Below are 18,577 nucleotides of genomic sequence, written 5' to 3'. Positions count from 1 at the left end.
CACATGTGTTCTCTACTTAGTACTCTCTGGTGTCCCTTAAGATTAAAGGAGAGATTTATCATTCCTAGTAACTCCCTTTGTGGTCGGATATTTTTTTATCCCGTCGATGTTAAATCCCTAAGAATTTCCCACCCCTCTCCACCCCAATCCTTCGCGCATGTGGCTTGCAAGAGTAGTATTTCTTCCAAATGGGTAATCACATCAACAAGCAAAATGTGTGACTTCCACAGTAAATGACAGACTACATAACTCGTTATCAAAAATTGTTTCCTCAGAAAATTATTTTTATAAAAGATTTGTTTTGGGCCTTATTATGTGTTTAAAGTATTTTAACTAATATTTTCTTTAAAAAAATAATTCTTCTGTCCTATAAAAACGAACACAAAAACGCATTTCAACATCAACAACTTCTCAATAGCGTGACTTTCCACTTTCATAAATTATATTATGCAGAATTTGCAGAAGTGGATGTTTCAACATATCGATGTGAAAAAGAAAATTGCTTTCAAATTTACCAGGGTATGTTCCAAGCCTTAAAAACATTGAAATAAGTCTGACCTTGAATATTATAAATTTTCGTAGAAAAAACCTGAAAGTGTAAATGTTTCTTTGAACATTCCTGTCCTAGTCATAAAACATTGCCTCTTGAAATTTCCGTTTTTGCACTTTTTTTTAAATAATTTGATGTTTATTTGTTATTATTTTTTATTATTATTATTATTTGGTGATTAGGAACCTTAAAATTTCGCTAAAACTGTAACAAAAAACCCGTGGTAAGCACACCAGAGATGACAGAGAAATACTTTTGACTAACACGCTGTTTAAGCCGAAAATGTTGTGTTTCTAAAATTTTGTATATTCTCTTAAATAAAGTACCTCGTCCCCAGGACAATTTGCGTGTCAACAGTGCTGCGCTTCTTGATAGTTCTAGCGACACAGTAAACTTGCTGAAGTAAAAGTGATTAAAGCTTACAAAAACAGAACATGTTATTCCAGGGTACCAATAATGGCTACCAATTTCCGAGTTCTTCAGTGTATCATAAATTTCACAAATATACGGACCAACTGCCCTGAATCAGGTACACTCCATATAAAAATAAGAGTGAAATGTACATTTCATGGATGCATTTGACATAACGGAACATTAAGCCGGGGTTTTTTTTGGCGAAAAAGGAGGTATTAATTTGGATATATTATTTTTCACATGCCGTTTCTCGGCGACCGGCAAATTAAAAAGCAAACAGTATCAAGAATTAATCGTAGAGCTTAGAAGCTGGGAAAGCAAAACTCAAAGCGATAAATACGTCGTCTATTTTTATTATGTTAGTACATCCATGGTTAAGTAGGATTTTATTTCGTTTATTATATATATAGATAATCAAACTTGCCGCACTAAATGTATAGTCTCTTGTTTGATTATATTTCCACAAATTTTACTTTTCTGTATACCCCACAAAACATATACTATAAACATATAGATGTACTACTATATATTCTTCCATTATTGTAAGTACATTTCACGCTAAAAAATCCTGGTTCGAATTCTTGCTTCTAATGTTCTTGCAACAAACGCCTTTTCATATCTCTGGCTGATCAAAATTAATCCGGACAATGTTAAACATCTGCACTAAGTTTCAACCAATTCGCCGTAACACCTACATATAAATGTCTATTGTACATCTGCATAACGAACGTGTTCTTAAGTCCGTTAGTCCCGTTATGGTGCAAAAAAGGCATGGTAACGAGGTTATTTAAACGAACATGTACAGCACAATTTCTTTATTCCGTAGAACGTTCGTATTTGAAATTATCACACGTGCTTTGAAGTAAAATTCCAATAGGATATTTAATGTTTAACTTTGTGGAGGAGAACTTCACTCCTTTTAAATTTTGATTTCGATCTTTCAACTTCATTGTACGAAAACACTCTGCAACGGAGGACTTCATTCCTTCATATTTTCTAGTGACGAATAGTACCCCGCAAATTTCATATTACTAAAAGGCTCTACAATGGAGCCCTACTCCTTCATATGTTCCGGTTTGCAACACATCATATCATCACAAGCGCTATCCAGTGAACAGACAATCATACAAGGCCCGCGCCGTTCGACGTTGTCATTTTTTTCGAATTCGATTTGTATCGTCGTCGAATGTATGCCTTCATTATGAAAAAATTCTTTTATTTTTAACGCTACGTCTTCGTAATCTTCTTCTGATTCAAATTTCACGTGAGCCGAGGCTAGAAAAAATAAATATTTAAATCAAAATTGTAAAAACACATTTTGACAGATTGCAAATAAAGAGAAAGAGAACTGCTGAATAAACGAGTCAAAACTTTTTAGAAACTCCATGTGAACGTGTCATGAAAGTTGTTATTACCTATTATCTTATCACCAGCTAATTGCCACACATGTAATTCGTGAACATTTTTAATCTGTGGTAATTCTTTTAAAAGTTTTTCTCTCATTTGGTTTATTTGAATGTGATGGGGTACAGAATTCATCAAAATTTTCGACGTCTCCATCAGTAGTGGTATGGATGTTTTCAAAATTATAGCCACCATGATAATTGACATGCTAGGATCAACATAGAGTGTCCATTGCCCATGCGCAAACATTATAATTAAAGCACTTATCATCACAATAATGCTACCCAAAGCGTCTCCAAGTATATGAAGATATACACCGTGGATATTTAAATGTCCCGCAGATTTTGCTTGCGGAATACGCTTGCGTTCTAATTCTTCTAAATTTACTGACGAATCTAAAATGAAAGTTAATAAGGAATAATGTCTTACCGGTAAAAAAAGTCGGCAAAAAAATTAGTCGGCAAAAATAAAAAGTCAGCACTTAAAAGTCACTTAAATTTAGTCACTTTTTAAATATATAGTCACTAATAAAAAAAAATTGCAGAAAACTGATAAACATTAGCAACAAGGAACTAAAAACAAGGCCGAAAAAAATTTAGGTCAGAAAAAAATTGTCGGCAAAAAAGTTTGGTCGGTAATAAAAAAGTCGGCAAATAGTCACTTAGCCAAAATTTAATTACTCTTTTGCCGACTTTTTTTTACCGATAAGGTACATGACTTGCCAATTTACAATATTTTGCTAAATTTGAAGTATTTCTATACATGCGCACGCATTTTGGTAGGAATCATAACAGAAGCATACAGGATAGCACAACTATTAATTGAATTTCAGCGCCCGAAGGCGTAGGAAATTCTTTAAAATGGTCGTTTTTTTCTTTCGGAGCATTTTTTGCGAAAAAATCGACCCTGGGATTTCACGTTCTTCTGAGAGGAGGATAGTATTGGTATAACCGACTAACTAACTAACCCTGTCCCAAATGGTCAAATGCAACGTCACAGATTTAAACTTCGTACCCAAGCTCCCAAGTACTGGAAAGTCATCTAAATGACGTTTCAGGCCAAAATTGGTTTTCGACAAAATTTGGCACAGTTACCAAAAAAGTATGCTAAACATAATGGTGACATCATAATTTTGATTTTTGTCACCTAAATGTCATTTTAGGCCAAAATTGGTCCAATAATTAAAACTACTTTTTTTTCAACAAAATTTGGCACAGTTAACAATTAAAGTATGCTAAACATGATGGTGACATCAAAATTTTGATTTCTTGTTACCTAAATGTCATTTTAGGCCAAAATTGGTCCAAAAACTAAAACTACTTCATTTTTGACAAAATTTGGCACAGTTAACAAATAAAGTATGCTGAAAATGATGATGATACAAAAGTTTGATTTTTTTGTCAACTAAATGCCGTTTAAAACCATAAACGTTTTAATCACAAGACTTTCAACTATTAGGCTGTATTTTTTGTTAGCAATTTCTTTTAAAATGTGAGTTTATTATGACACGTTTCGTTTTGTTTGCGTTTGTTGTATGATATGTCACTTGTGTGCTTTATCTTCAGAGCTTCGTGCACCAAAACTCTCCGAATGTTTGGCACGTAGCAGGTTGTCATTAAATATTTTGGTAGCGAGCGGAAATTCTTAGAGCCCCCAGGGCTTCTTGTAATGAAATTCAAAAAGTCACAGGAATTAATCTTTTTAAATAAATTCTTCTCCTTCTATAAAAAGTTTACTAATTTTTAGCAAATATTTATTATTTGAAAAATTTTTTTTGAACAATATTGTTTATATGTTCTATCTACCGAAATATATGGGTATGTCAATTGTTTTAAACTTGAAATCAAATAACTTGACGCCATACGCAATAATTAAGAACACCTTGAGATTAGGGGTTCATATAGCGTTGAATCAATCAACCTTGAATGCATGGCATGGGGCTCGTAGCCACTTTTTTCACACATCCCGAAGGTTATTAAAACTTCTTTTTTGAATCATTCTTTGTTATTTTTTTTAGTAAAATCGTCCACAATGAAATTTTTTATATATATATATATATATCACTCTAACCTCTCGAGTTTGTTTCCAACTCTCTTAAACTTGTTTTTATTGAATTTATTGAATTATCATTACTTTTTGGAGATAAGGAAAGTATTTTTTGTTTTATTTTTAACTGCAACATAGCTTTCCCTCAGCAATCAGACCCAATAACAAACCTAATTGTTTTAGTTTCGCATGTAGAACAAAATACCCACCGTTAGATCTATGGTCGAAATTTTCTTGTTCTTTTTCTATTTTATTACGCGGTGTTGCATTTTGATTAGACTCTCTCGGACTGGTGTTTTCCTTATGAGGTGATCCTTGGCTTGTTTGTTTTGCAATATTCGGATCACCCTTGTCTTTTGTTGTTTCCTCTTCTTCTATGCTTTCTAAAGACGAACTTTCCTTGGCTTTTTGCGGGTCCACTGAGTGAGAAAAACCATGCGGCGAGTGAGAATGGTTGTGCGAGTGTGCTCCATTACCATGCAAGTGGCTATGCAAATTGCCTCCATTACCGGGAGAGTGGCTATGCGAGTTTCCTTCGTGCAAATGACCATGATCTTTGTCATCAGAGCCGTGGGAATGACCATGAGACATTCCTCCGTGCGTGTGACCATGACCAGTTTGATGAAATAAAAACATACCGAACAAATTGACTACAAGGCCAACCGCACCAACACAAAATACTAACATTGGGTTTTCAATTTCCTCAAGTATAACTAACCTTTTCAAGGCTTCGATAAGAATAGAAAAGCAGAGTGCAACTAAAAAAACAGCGTTCACAAGGGCGCCTAAAACTTCCGCCCGGGCATACCCATAAGTATACGTATCCCGATCACCATCTCTGTTAGAATATTTCAATGCTAAATATCCGACAATTAATGACGCGACGTCGGATAACATATGAAACGAGTCGGCAATTAATGCCATGGAGTTTGTGACATACCCGACGACTACTTCGACAAAGAAAAACGCCGCTAGTAACAACGTCATGGTGATGAAGGAAAATCGACGTGAAAGTAAACATGGAACTTTGTCTTGCATTTTTTTGATTAAACCCATGTTTTCCGATTGTTTGAATTAATCACTTCAATTTGAAACGACACTGCAACTTCCTCGATTTTAAAACTCACGAAAGCCTTCTGTTGTTTTTGTTGCTGTCGTTGTTCGATTCGGTGCCGGTTATATTAACGGTATTTGGTCCATTCGTTTAAAATCAATAACATAAATTTTTACAAACTAAACATCCAAACAGAGGAACATAAACACCAAGGTTATTAGTTATACAAAATCATACACAAGAAATGCAGTCTTTAAGAAAAATTAAACGTATATATATTTTAAGAATCATACAGAAACTGAGCTTTTTCTTCTTTTAATATGTTCTGTTTAGTTTGTTTCACGGTTCAGCAAGCATGTTAATTTTAAAAACTCGAAACCACAGGAAGATATTTTTAACCAAATTGGTGCACATCTATTTTATACCTAATCGCTAAAATTCTACTTCAGTTGTGATTGAGGAGTGCAATCAATTCCAACAACTTTACTCAAAAAAGAAAAGAGAAAAAATGTAAATTTATAAAAAAAACGAATCTTTTTAATTGTTTTAATTGTGCAGGTATAAATAAAAGTCTAAATGCCTTGTTTTTTTCACTGGAGTGACCCAAGCTCGTCCTCAGGATTTTTTGACTTTCTGATATGAAAGACGTCATCTTTTTTCATAACAAAAATACATGGGGACGAGGGTGGAAGTGACCCACACTGCGCTCATAACTTTGGGTTCTCGAAATAGTTGGTAGGAGAAGGAGCGCTTTTTCGAGTAAACACGGTATGTAGCGGGTGGTTGCAAGTCCTAGAATGTTATCATATGTATATAACAATTAACTTGGACGATAATTTTCTCCGCAATTGGTCTTCCCAGTGGAGCACTGGTTAAGGACTGTTATTTATAGACAAATACTCTTAACAACATGTATAATGTGACGATGTCAAACGAGAGGAACAGAGTAACGCGGAAAGTTCTTTTATGTAAACAACGTGCATCGTTGAGCGGGAGCTAATATAAGTTAGGGGACGAACGGCTCAGGGTGCCGCAGGGCCACGTCTGTACGTTGTGTCTATTATAATTTGCATGCAGCGTGATTATTGTGACGAATATAGTCTGTAGTTCTGGTAACCGGTAGCGTTTATTACGGCGGTTAAAGTCATACAAATTTACACATTTAAGCAAACCTGCAGCGTAGGTTAGTGACATATATATAGTCTATGTGATACGAAACATGAGTGGAAAAAAAGGTAGCCGTGAGAAAGTTTCTTTCTTGTTAAACATGGCTTCAAAAACCATGTCTGACAAGCTGACTAGTGCTTTAGTGCAACTAGTGCAGCAGCTGGAGATGGAAATGTATTAAAATTAAATTGTAAAAAGTTTAAAAAGGATAATCAATAACGATCAAAAAATGTAATTGTAAGGAAGTTTTCTAAAATATCCATGTTTTCAAAACATATGCTGTTTTAAACTAAAGTGCAGGGAGAAATTAATAGGCTGGATGTATCAAATGATTTAAATACATTAAAGGAAGAAAGTTTCGCAAAAGAAACGCTAGGTTTCCACTATCTTAAATTGCTGGAAATGAAGTTTCTTTACGGATGCTGTACGGCAATGCTTTGCGGGTCTGACTGAACATGTGCAGTGAGTTAGTATTTAAGGCAATTCTCGCAAGGGTTTTTCCTCGATCGTCAGTTGGTATTGGCATTGCAAACTTTTCCTAACAGTGTTTGATGTTTTTCATATCTTTTATTTTTTATGTACCACCAAACTTCGATTTTATGACGAAAAAAGAGTGCAAAAATATATATTGTAAGATGCACGGCATGACAAATGGTCGTCTTCACGGCTTTTCTTCTTCGGAAAAAAAAACTATGAAGCTCCTACGTTTGGCTCCATGGGCTAGAGAAGTTTTTTCATCCAGTTGCTGATTATCATGCCGTTCATCATAGTTGTGACGTTAATCAGAAGTTGTTGTATATTGTGCTGTATTTATGTTTTTCACGCGTGTTTATCACACTGAAATAGCCGGTTTATGTTTTGTGTTGTATTGTAGCCAAGGAAACGAGGCGAGAATTCGGTGTATTGTATACATGCTTTAATTTTAAACGTGCCTTACCAAGCCAACGATGCGGTGTATTATTGTATACGTGCTTTGCCAAGCCAACGAGGCGAGAATACCAATTATCACCATATTGAGTTGTTATTTAATCTTGATCACTTATTACTGGGAAGAAGTGAAAAGAATTTCGCGGTTTTTGGCATAAATAACGAAAGTAAAGCACTGCGTAAAAATTATGAAAAGGTTTTAATCGCGAAAGTTAGTTCTTGCGAATTTTTATATGTTTTGGAATTTCTTCTATAAGCTAAAAAATATATATTTTTATGACTTTTATTATTATTTTTGTAAGGTTTCGTGTTATTGTTAACTAGCTCTTTAAATTATAAAGCAGTATCAGAAAAAATCAATCACGGGTTTGAGAGAAATTATTTAGTACTCTAGAATTGTAAAATTTACTGGAAAAACTGCAAAGAAAACTAAAAAACGTTAAAATGTAAAATGAAAGATTGCAAACGTCCGTTCTTGATTTAAAAATTGAGCAATTAAAATTGCGCATATGAGGCAAATTCGCAAACTTTAATTCCACACTCTTACCACAATCGTTACTTCTGCATATATTTTCTATTTCATAGCATGTCACATTTATTAAACAAATTTTTATTGTCTTTCGTATATTTATGCACAAAATTTAAAATTTCTATTACTCGAATGTCACGGGTAATTAATTTGTATTGTTTCCATAATGCATACATTTTGTTAAAAACCAACCTCGATCTCAGAGCCTGTAGCGTTTTTTTATATGAGGATGACATCCTTATATCATAAAACGCTACAGACCCTTGAATCGAGGTTGGTTTATAAACATGTAGGTGTGAAACATTTTTATTATTAGCGTCGTTGTCAATTTCGTGTTGTAATATTTTAATTATTCGCGCGCTTGTTTAAAGAAATTAACAAATACTAGTCGTTGCCCGTGGAAAAATCCACGGGGTCGCCCGTCCTTTAAATTTACCCGTGGCAACAAAGGGGATAAGAATATATCGCATTTGATATTCGTGTTTCCGTAGCACGATTTTCTAACTCAGCGGGGGGTCCGCGCAGAGACAGACAGACGACGGCTATTATTATAGAGACAATTTCATGATGAGAAGATCAATAAAGTTCTGTGCGTGAGCTATTTAATTGCTTGTTGTTTGTTTTATTTCTGACTTCCGATTTTAATACTTCGGTTCCGATAAACCGGTTTTTTGTGGGGGTTTTAATAGAAAATCTCTGTATTTATACAACGTTCTTAATGCGGAGATTAAACATCACCAGGGTTTCTCTTTTCCTTTTCAAAAAACCTTATGGAGGTTGTCTTTCTTTACAAGCGTTTTCAAGGGGATAGAGAGAGAAAAAATACTGTGACAAAAGGTTCCAGCTGTAATTTATCTTGGTCAGTTAAACAGCTGTTTGTGAAATTAATTTCTGATGATGCTAGTTTAATTTTACGAAAAGTCATGTAATTTTTTTATGGCAAGTTGTGGAGAAATTATTACCGCTGTTAAAAGGTAATTTTAGGTAATTTATTAGTTCCACTGTCGCTAAGTAAGGATTTTAAAAAATTGACTTAAAAGAAAGAGAGTGTCGGAGACAGCACAGTGCTTGAAGGCCGCAAATTTGTGGTATCTAGACTAATGGAACATCGTTAGGGATGTCTTGGGTTCAAACCCCGGCCGATTCATGCCAGAGACTATAAAAGCGGAATTTATCTTTTCTGCTTAGCGTTCAGCTGTGATAGCACGACTCTCGTAGTTCATATAGGAGTTTCAAATGCACTAGGACCCCCTTCGCAAGATTTTCGTTGATAGCGGTACCAATAGGAACTGATGGCTATCCTGAGTAAACAATTTCCATAATAATAATAAAAAAATAATGTATGAACAAACAAGTAAAATTTCGTTTTACAGAAAATTTAATACAAAAATTCAGGCTCTAAATATCACCCTCATTCCCTGGTACCTTCTTGCTAGATGCGCAACGTTTCATAACACAACAGTTGTAACATTTGTGAAATTGACCGCGGGAATAGAGATTTACAAATCACTTTACATGCCTAAAGAAGGTCACAATCTAACCTCGTCCACAAAGCTTTCCACGTCAATTATATCTTAAAATCCTGTCAGAATTTCATAGGCGTAGAAGAGCCCTGCAATAATATTACAGGTCTCAGAATATTTTTCCGTTCTCTCTAACAAGTCAGACCTTGGGGACGAGGATAGAAATGTTAGTTAGCTAAAAAAAAATTTTATTCATATAAAATTCTCAATCAGTGACTATAACTGCAACCGGCACTTAAAATACACTTTTTTTAGACATTTCACAGTTTCCAAATTTTTTTATTATTTTTTTTTTTTTTGCGAATTTAACAAGAAAAGATTTTGACTAATGTGGACTGTTGATTATAAATTAGAAATGAAAAAAAATATGATCGAATTGGAGTTACCAATTAAAATTAACGAAATAAGTTTCGGAGATAACAAGGTCTCCTTAATACTCAATGCAACAAAAGGCCAAAAATTACTCCTCAACAGCCTTTCTCTTCTTTTTACTGACGATTATACGTCTTCATTTGATGCTGAACGGTAAAAGTGGACAATTGTACCCAGTTGGTGGTCCCGAGGAGTCACATAATTCATGAGCTAGTTTCTTACACATCTTTTCGTAATGATTCATGTAAGGTTGCACAGTATCCCACACCTAAAAGAATTTTCTTTAAGTAAATACCTGTTCTAATAACACGTCAATAATTATTTTTTTTGGCATTAAAAACACTGAAAAAATCATTTCGTCTAGTCACCAATTTAAATCTACATCCATTCTCAACCCCAGAGCTTTTTGAGATAAACCTCAGAGAGCTCTAGGGAGGAGAATGATCTGCGTCAAAATTTGTACAAATAAGGTACCTGGGCAAACGCTTTTTATTGGAGAGAGGTCGTACATTTCAGGATTACTTAAAGCGTAAAATGCTGTTCATTTTGGCATTGATTTATTAATTGTTCAATATTTCTTTTAACATATTTTTGTAGTAATCTAGCGTGCATTGTGCACTGTGATTATGATGGTGACATGTTCCATTTCAGGTAAGTTTGACCACTATCAAAAATACTGGATAGTAACAATTTTTATGGTTTTACGTGCCTAAAAAATGGCGGCCTCGGTTCTTTAAATTTTATTACTTTAACGGAAGATAATTTCGCAGTAAGAAATTTTCGCGGTGGAAAAATTTGGCGGAATTTACTTTAAGGAATAACAAGAAATAGACATTGGATTTTGCCGACGAAAAAATTTTAAAGAAAAAACACAATTTAATTCCGGCAATTTTTTTACAATTTATAATCTTTTAAAAAAAATAAAGAGTCACTCGTTGTTGTAATTTACGAATAGTTAGCCAGGAGACCCAGCGTAATTTTTCTTACCACCGGGAAATCGGAGTAGTTAAGGTGAGAAAAATTACGCTGGGTCTCAAACGATTTTTCGGCGGCTAAAATCTGGCCGCGCTTTTTTATTGGCTAATTCTATTGTTCTTTGCTCACGTGGTCCATGTCGGGGAAAGCCCTCTCCATCCGAATATTCCAGCGAGTGGTTTCACTCACCCTAACAAACATTAGTAAACTATTAAAGTTTTTACCATAGTAAGATGTGGCCAAGCTTGGTAAACAACTCACAGATAAATTAAAATGGCCTTCGAAACGATTAGTCAAATTGCTATATTTAAACTCGGGGTTTACGCTGAGTCATTCGTTCGCGTCTAAGCTTTTGCTTGAGAAAAACTCATTTTATCAACTCGAAGAAGAAAGCTTAGTTAACTAGGCTAACGAACAGTAAGAAACGCGAAAAAAAGTTAATTATTTAATTATTTATTTAATTTTGAAGTTAATATTATTTGCAGGATGCTAAAAAGTTGTTGCGGGAATTTTATTTAGCAAACTTTTATCAATACCGCTAATTTGTTTCCATCAAAACTTCGCTCCTTAAGATATACCAAACCCGCATGAAAATCTCTTCACTTTTTGCCTATATGAAGCATGAGCAATCTGTACGAATAAAAGGTTTTGTAAACAAAGGGAGATTTCAAAATAGTTTTTTTCACAGCTCTGTGTTCCAAGAATAGCTTGAGGAAAAAATCTTACTTTTTGTTCTTGAAGTAGTTTGACAGCTGCCTCGATGTCAGGTTTCATGTATCGATCATAATTATATGGCCTAAACAAGTTAATGAAAATATTGATCAATGTAGTTAAAAAAAGAATGGACAACCTGTTTAAATTATTTCTTTTTTAAAAAAAAACGTTCAGAATAGTTGAAATTCATCATAAAAAAACAATAGTTCTTACTTTACCACCGAACGCACCAATTGGTGAACAGCTTCTAACGGGTCTGTTGTTTTCAGAGGGCAAAAAAATTTCAATCCCTGGCAAGCTGCCAAAGTTCTATAGCCAGTACTGAGTTTGCATAAAGAAAGAAAGAAAAGTAGAAAGAAAAGTGAAAATTTTATCCTAAAATTCCAGCTCCCAATTTTCAGACGCTCATTAATAATAAGATGCTGTGTTTTTTCAAAACGATAAATAAAATCCAGTAAACAATATAACGCGCATGCGCGGATACTGAAAATTAGGAGCTGCAATGAAGAACCAGCATCAACCCTTTTCGGGCTGGGGAGACGGGGCTATCGGGTGTTTTAAATAACTCCATTTTTCTAATCAGCATGGCTATCATACTTACTGAGTTTTTATGTTTGTCTGTTTAACACGTGCATGCTAATATCTATGACTCTGGGAGATTAAAGATTTCTCAGGGCCATAGATATTGGTAATTACTCGAAACTACTCCTAAAATTTCTATGAAATCTTTATAATTGAAAAAATAATAATTTCGTTAGGATAATTCATAGAATCTAAATCTCACAAGACAACTTCATTTCGTGAAAGGGAAGCATTCTGTAAATTTGAACACCTGCTCAATCTGATTATCCGATCTTTCGGGTTTTACCCAAGAATCGGAAAAAAATCGGATTTTTAGGCGATTTTTAGCATTTTTATTGCGAATTTTGTAAAAACTGGACAAATGTTCAATATAATTTATTTTACTATGAGAAACTTTAACAGAATTTCAAAATTCGGTCCAGAAATAAAGTAAATAAATTTCAAGCAGATGGCAGTATTAACAAAAACAGCAACAACAGGTAGTTCACTGTATGCAGGATTAATTAAACGTTCGATTCTTCTTTCGCTCATATTTGATAGTTCATGAACTCCAATGGCGAGATAATCTAATGCTTTAGCTGGATATTCACCATGGAAATTGCCATCAGACATTGTAAAAATAGAGCTTACGTATAGGTATATACGTTATTGTTAAAGTTGGATAACCCAAGTCTAGGTTAATTAATTATAAAAAGTGTAGTTTTAATTTGAGCAGTAGCTTAATCTTATTATATACTTTATTTTATAAAAGATAAAGTGGCTCCTGAGAAGAGAAACCCCCACACGTCCGCTTTTGCGATCACACAAGGGGTCTAAGCTATGGGAAAAGAAAAATGTCGAATGAAAGCGACGGAAGTTATCTATAGTGACAAAAATATTATCCCGCTGATTCTCTGGGTGTCTTTTTGCCGCCCACATAGAAAACGTGAAAAATTTTCCCAAGCTAGCAAATAATTCCATATGACGTTTGATTTTATCCGATGTTGACCCTTTTGGTATGGGTGGGTGGCGGAAGTGGGCATTTGGTGCCTGTGGCATATTCAAATGTTAATAACTTCTGAATTGCTTACTAAATTGTTATAAAACTGTATTATTTTTTAATTGGGATTCTTTTCAAAAATGTTTACGCCACCATAGTGCACTATCTAAAAAATAGACCGCTTTTTATATAAAGTGTAACTTTATTTTTATAAGACAAACCTGCAACTTCTGATTTGTAAACATCTGAATGCAACAATGAACGTAACCTTGCAGCCACCAATTTTTGTCCTTTGTGTGGACGAACATCGTGAATCTCTTTAAAAATGAAAACGTGAAAACAGTTGATATTGCTAACGAAAGATTCGCAGGTAAAATTAGATCTGCTAGCGTGCAGACTATTGTAACTTTTATTATTATGACACCCGAAATGATAAATACCTTTGATAAAAGCCTTGGTTGTCCCCTTTAAAACCTCCAATGATAACGCTGCAACCACGTCTGCCTGTCTGCAAATCGCAGATGCGCGCTCCAACGCTATTAAGAATGGTAACAATTATTCTCTTTAAACTTTAAAGATTTTAACCAAAATATCTCAAAAAATTGCTTATTGATTAATTATGTACCCATGATGGCCTCTTTCATACCTATTGCTACTGTTATCATGAGAGTCCGGAAGGAAATCCTGAAAATCGCTTAATTAGACATTTATGACACCACCTCATTGTGCCTTTATGGTTACTTGGTGATAATGAAAAGACCGGCCGCTGGATGGCTTGGTACGGGTACCTATTTTTATTCTTTGGCATGTATTAATGAAGACATCATTTACAATACCTTCACTGCCAAGAGCTGTTATAAATTGAGTACCATTTATGCATGCAGCACCCTAAGATAGAAAATAAATCAAATCCTTAGAGATGGATTAAACATTTTAAAAATAAATTATATAAACCAGGGGTGGTTTTAAAGGGGACAACCAAGACTTTTAGCAAAGGTGTTTATAATTTTGGTGTTATTATTATAAAAGTTACAATAGTGTGCACGCTAGCGAAAATAATTTTAGCTGCCGTTTTTTCGACTGACTGAAAACGCGTAACAAAGATTATTTTCACTCATCGGGAATCTTAGAACTTCCATTGTAAGCTTAGAACAGTAAACGTAATAATAATAAAGTATGTTGAATCATTACCATTTAATGTTTGATTCGGATCAAAGACTTGACAAGACTTTACTTACGGACTCGACACAACATGGGAAGTTAGAGTGTATCATGTTGGGTAGAAAGATTATGTACCAATAGCTCCATGCATTGTTTTTAAAAATACATAATGCTGTATCATGAAGATATATGCAGCTAATATCAACTCACCTCTTTCGCACCTAAGATGATCGGACTTAAACCATGCATTGACAAAACCTACAAAGGTGAAGTTACTTACACTGACACGAAGACAAGAGAATAATTAATTTGCATTAAAAAATTTTTAAAAAAGCGATTTTGTCTTGGGGAAAAAGAAAGCTTATTTCACGGAGAATATGCTCAGGGCTGCAGGTTATTCACTTCTACTGACTCCATGGTCCTCCCCATCAGCAGCCATAACGCGTCATGTTTTTAGTGAATTTTTAGGAATTAAATTTCTGCAGCAAAATATAACAAAGAAAATGACATGTCGAAGAATCTACAAACCGTTAAAGCGTCCGTCCAACCAGTTTTTGGTCCCCACATTTGGCCTTCTCCCATCAAGCCCAATGCAAGATGTGAAAGAGGAGCAAGATCTCCACTAGCTCCTACTGTACCCTTCTCCGGAACAAGTGGAACACATCCAGCTAAATTGTAAATGAATAGAAATTATTATTGCTATGAGGTAAGGGCAGTGTCTTCTTTAACGCTTCTATCCCTATTGCAGGGCTTTCACAGTGTCAAAGTTGGGAACATCTGAGGACCTTTGATGAGAATTTCCAACCTTGAAAAAAGATGACAGTATTTTTGACAAAAAAATTTGTGAGATTTGAGGATACTTTCATGTTTTTTGGAGTACCCATGTATTTATGTATTTTTAAAAATAAAAAAATGTAACAAAGAGGTTGAAATTGGAAACATTTTATTGTATTTATAGGGGAGAGGAGAGGGGAGGAATGGGGAAGAGAGAAAGAGAGAGGATTCTGTCACAAAAATCACTTTTTTTAATTTAACTTTTATAATACTGCTCCAAGATTTGTTGAAAAGTCTACTTTTAAGGGAGATTTTAGACTTTTGGAGTTTCGAAGTTCTTTTGAATCGTGACAACAAAATTAGCGATTTTTTTCACGAAATATATTGCATGGGTAAAACGTGTTTTTAGCACAAAAGAAATGCGTGGCTGGTACACCAAATGAAAATATTAGGTTATTGGCCTAGTAATTGTTAACGTTAAGTGGTTAAATTTTCCCAGGAAATTGATAGCAAATTTAAAACATCTGTATTAAAGATAAGACCAATTTTACTTACAATTCAAGATTGCAAATATTCTTTGCAAATTGTCAAGCGAAATTCCACTAAAGGTAAAGTTTCGCAATGCATTTTATTGTAATATTTTTAAGGGCGAATCAAGGTTTAGCGTTTCAATTTGATCGCCTACTCCAAGAAACACTGGACAGTACTCTCTAAGTGCGATCTAAGATTGTCTTAACGATTGTAACTCTTGAAGATATTGTTTTCTAAACTGATGTTATATAATCAGTTGTCTTAATAAAACTTAATAAAATATTGTTATAAAGGTATATATCCGAAGCGTGCAAAAACATAAGAAAAGAACCAAGAAATCAAAAGCAAGAACAACAAAAGTTCAACCTGAATCCTTTGGCTAAAACATTGATACGTAATGCAAGCAGACTTCGTGTTCTTTCGATCGAAAGAGATTGACCAACACCTGCAGACGGCAAAAGTATAACATTTTAGTGAATATGATGTCTACAATGGCCGACAAAAACATAACTACAAAGATAGAAGAAAAGAATATTTAACTAAAGGAAAATTTAAAGGATAATGGGAGATTTTTTCAAAAAAGTTTTGCGGCAAACTTTCAGGAAAGACAAAACAATGTTGACTGTTGCTGGATAGTTATAACCTGATGGACTTACATACGGCGTGAGAGAGGATTATATTCTGTTGAAGTTGCCTAAGACATAAAGTAGCTGAAAGTAAGTATTTACATTTTGTTGTTAACCCGTAAAAACTCATCGGAAATTCGCCTTGCTACTCACGGGTACCGTTTTCGTTCACAATCAAGCACGCAGACGATCGTTATAATAACGACTAGTCGGTAGCCCGTGAATAAAACCATCTGGGTTTTCCCGTTCTTTGTATATCGCATTTGCTATTTTGTGTGTCCGTACCACAACTACAAAATTGCTCGGATACTGACAGACAGTGAATTATTGCTGTAGATATTAATAAAACAGGAGGCCACTTACGTAAAATTACACGAAATAAGTTTCGAAATGCAGAATTCTACTTCTTTGAGTAGCTTTGTTGCATTAATAAACATTTTGAAGGATTTAGATTTTTTTTTGCATTTTGCGAACTTACTTTAATTTATCATTGTCAATCCTCACACGTGCAAAGTTACCACACCCCGTGTTCACAGCATAAACAACTAAAATATAAAGTAAAATAATATATAAATATATAATAAAAATATAAAGAGAGATGTTAAATGATAATGTTACACATAATGTAAGATTGATCACCCTTGTTGCTTTTTATAATCTGCTCCAGAAAATCTCTTGATTTCTCCACATTTTTCTTCGCCTGTTCAGAAAGCTATGAGAAAGTTAAAAGTAAAGCTAAAGGAAAAGGGGATAATTTTATCTTAAGGAAAGAAATTTTTTTTCTACAAAATTTTACACATAATTATAGCAGCTAAATCTTTAATTGGGAAATTTCGCGGGAATAAACTTTTGCCAGTTTTCAAACATTTACCAGTTTCAACCATATCGCAACGCTAACATTTTCGTCCCCAGAGCTCTTTCAGACAAACAGTTTTGGGGATGAAACTGCAACGCTATTTTTTTTGAAAGGACCAGGAAATCAGTTATGAAACGTATAATAGAACATACAATAATTTTGGAGATATTTCAATACAAATTCAAATTAATATTTCTATTTTAATGTTTCTTCTGCAGGAAAAAAGAAAATCTTCGGCTATCATACTTTGATAGTTTTTTTAGCCATTCTAAACCTCATTGTTCTAATTAAATTGATTTTAAATAGTAGTGTAAAAACGCTTGTCAGAGTTTTTGGAACATTTAAGGACACATGTAGAATCTGACTTGGTACCCATCAGTGTATGATATCAAGAACTATAGACTTACCTTTATCTTGCATAATCCTTTGCTGCACTTTACAAGATCGTTTGTTGTTAAATCATGTCCATTCAACTCCAGTGTCTATATAAGAAAGAAAGTAGCTACTCAGTTCTTAGTTCATCAGTTCTTAATTTTCACAAATGATTGTGTTTAAAACATTTGACTAAATATTATTTCAAGAAAGCATTTTCAAAATAAAAAATTAATGGAATTACATTTTTATTGTCCTTTAGGATATTAGCCTTCCACTTTCAGAGTAAAATTGGTCTTTTTCACTCTGAGGTAAAAATGTATCTAATGATTGACACTTTTTTCGCGATTATTAATTTTTGCGAATAATATCTTGAAGAATATTTTGCGGGTATATAATTTTGCGAATTTGCGTAAAATCCGCAAAATTTAATACCATTAGGATACGTGAAAAATCGATGTTAAATAATGCAAGATAGATACAACTTCGCCCCAAGGTCCCTTTTACGCCCATAACATTCTGACTATTACGGGGCAGTCGGAATATCAAAGCGTAAAAGAGCCCTGGGGACAAGGTTAAGATAGATTAGCATTCTATAATAAGAAACAGTTGGAGAGTAAAAGTTTATAGTAAAATGGTAAAATATAATTTTATTATGGTTTAGGCGAAGAAACGCTTGAGGTTAATATAAATACCGTTGAAAATAGAAATATAGAAAATTCCAGTACCTGTAAAGATTCATGGGGATGTTTCTGACTTTATGAAGAAAATATCAAAGAAAACAAAACAAAAAGCATTTAAAATAAAAAGTATAAACTCTTTGTGAATTAATTTCTTCTCAAAAATTTAGATTCCCATGGCACGCACGCACGCTTTAGAATAGTAAGCTTGTACGAAATATGTGCCATCTTTCTGGTGTGGTCATGTTGTGAGAATGTAACCAACGAAACAAAAAAAAAAGTGAATGATATATTAACATTTTGAGTATTTTAAAGGGAATACAAGCAAACAGCAACTTAAA

The 18,577-nt window shown here is 34.0% G+C and overlaps 2 protein-coding genes across 2 annotated transcripts; both read right to left on the bottom strand.

Annotated features, from left to right (window-relative positions):
• Window positions 1-1,296: 1,296 nt before the first annotated feature.
• LOC130625634 (uncharacterized) lies at window positions 1,297-5,735 on the bottom strand. The gene is made up of 3 exons (XM_057440733.1): window positions 4,624-5,735; window positions 2,380-2,763; window positions 1,297-2,239 (listed from the first exon to the last, which is right to left on the bottom strand). Exons 1-3 carry the CDS (start codon window positions 5,468-5,470, stop codon window positions 2,019-2,021), a joined length of 1,452 nt encoding a protein of 483 aa, XP_057296716.1. The 5' UTR covers window positions 5,471-5,735; the 3' UTR covers window positions 1,297-2,018.
• A 1,651-nt stretch (window positions 5,736-7,386) lies between these two features.
• Window positions 7,387-18,481, bottom strand: LOC130625070 (histidine ammonia-lyase-like). The gene is made up of 18 exons (XM_057440150.1): window positions 18,462-18,481; window positions 18,285-18,312; window positions 17,592-17,666; window positions 16,968-17,040; window positions 16,807-16,873; window positions 16,359-16,396; window positions 16,069-16,147; window positions 15,727-15,773; window positions 14,926-15,065; window positions 14,608-14,655; window positions 14,073-14,124; window positions 13,677-13,772; window positions 13,438-13,553; window positions 12,994-13,286; window positions 12,642-12,882; window positions 11,889-12,220; window positions 11,688-11,757; window positions 7,387-10,254 (listed from the first exon to the last, which is right to left on the bottom strand). The coding sequence occupies exons 1-18, from the start codon at window positions 18,479-18,481 to the stop codon at window positions 10,123-10,125; spliced, it is 1,947 nt and encodes a 648-aa protein (XP_057296133.1). The 3' UTR covers window positions 7,387-10,122.
• Between the last annotated feature and the right edge of the window lie 96 nt (window positions 18,482-18,577).

Source organism: Hydractinia symbiolongicarpus, chromosome 14, assembly GCF_029227915.1.
Source record: "Hydractinia symbiolongicarpus strain clone_291-10 chromosome 14, HSymV2.1, whole genome shotgun sequence".
Classification (NCBI taxonomy): Eukaryota; Metazoa; Cnidaria; class Hydrozoa; order Anthoathecata; family Hydractiniidae; genus Hydractinia; species Hydractinia symbiolongicarpus.
This window is presented reverse-complemented; position numbering and strand designations above follow the sequence as displayed.

What these genes read in the sequence shown, in the direction of transcription:
- LOC130625070 (XM_057440150.1), bottom strand. Translation starts at nt 18,481, where the DNA reads ATGACCACACCAGAAAGATG. An exon ending in ATGACCACACCAGAAAGATG is followed by an intron (nt 18,313 to 18,461) that starts GCACATATTTCG and finishes TTCTTCATAAAG; the next exon opens with TCAGAAACATCCCCATGAAT. An exon ending in ATTGACAATGATAAATTAAA is followed by an intron (nt 16,397 to 16,806) that starts GTAAGTTCGCAA and finishes TTTATGTCTTAG; the next exon opens with GCAACTTCAACAGAATATAA.
- LOC130625634 (XM_057440733.1), bottom strand. Translation starts at nt 5,470, where the DNA reads ATGGGTTTAATCAAAAAAATGCAAGACAAAGTTCCATGTTTACTTTCA. An exon ending in TTTCGACCATAGATCTAACG is followed by an intron (nt 2,764 to 4,623) that starts GTGGGTATTTTG and finishes CTTTCATTTTAG; the next exon opens with ATTCGTCAGTAAATTTAGAA. An exon ending in AGCTGGTGATAAGATAATAG is followed by an intron (nt 2,240 to 2,379) that starts GTAATAACAACT and finishes TATTTTTTCTAG; the next exon opens with CCTCGGCTCACGTGAAATTT.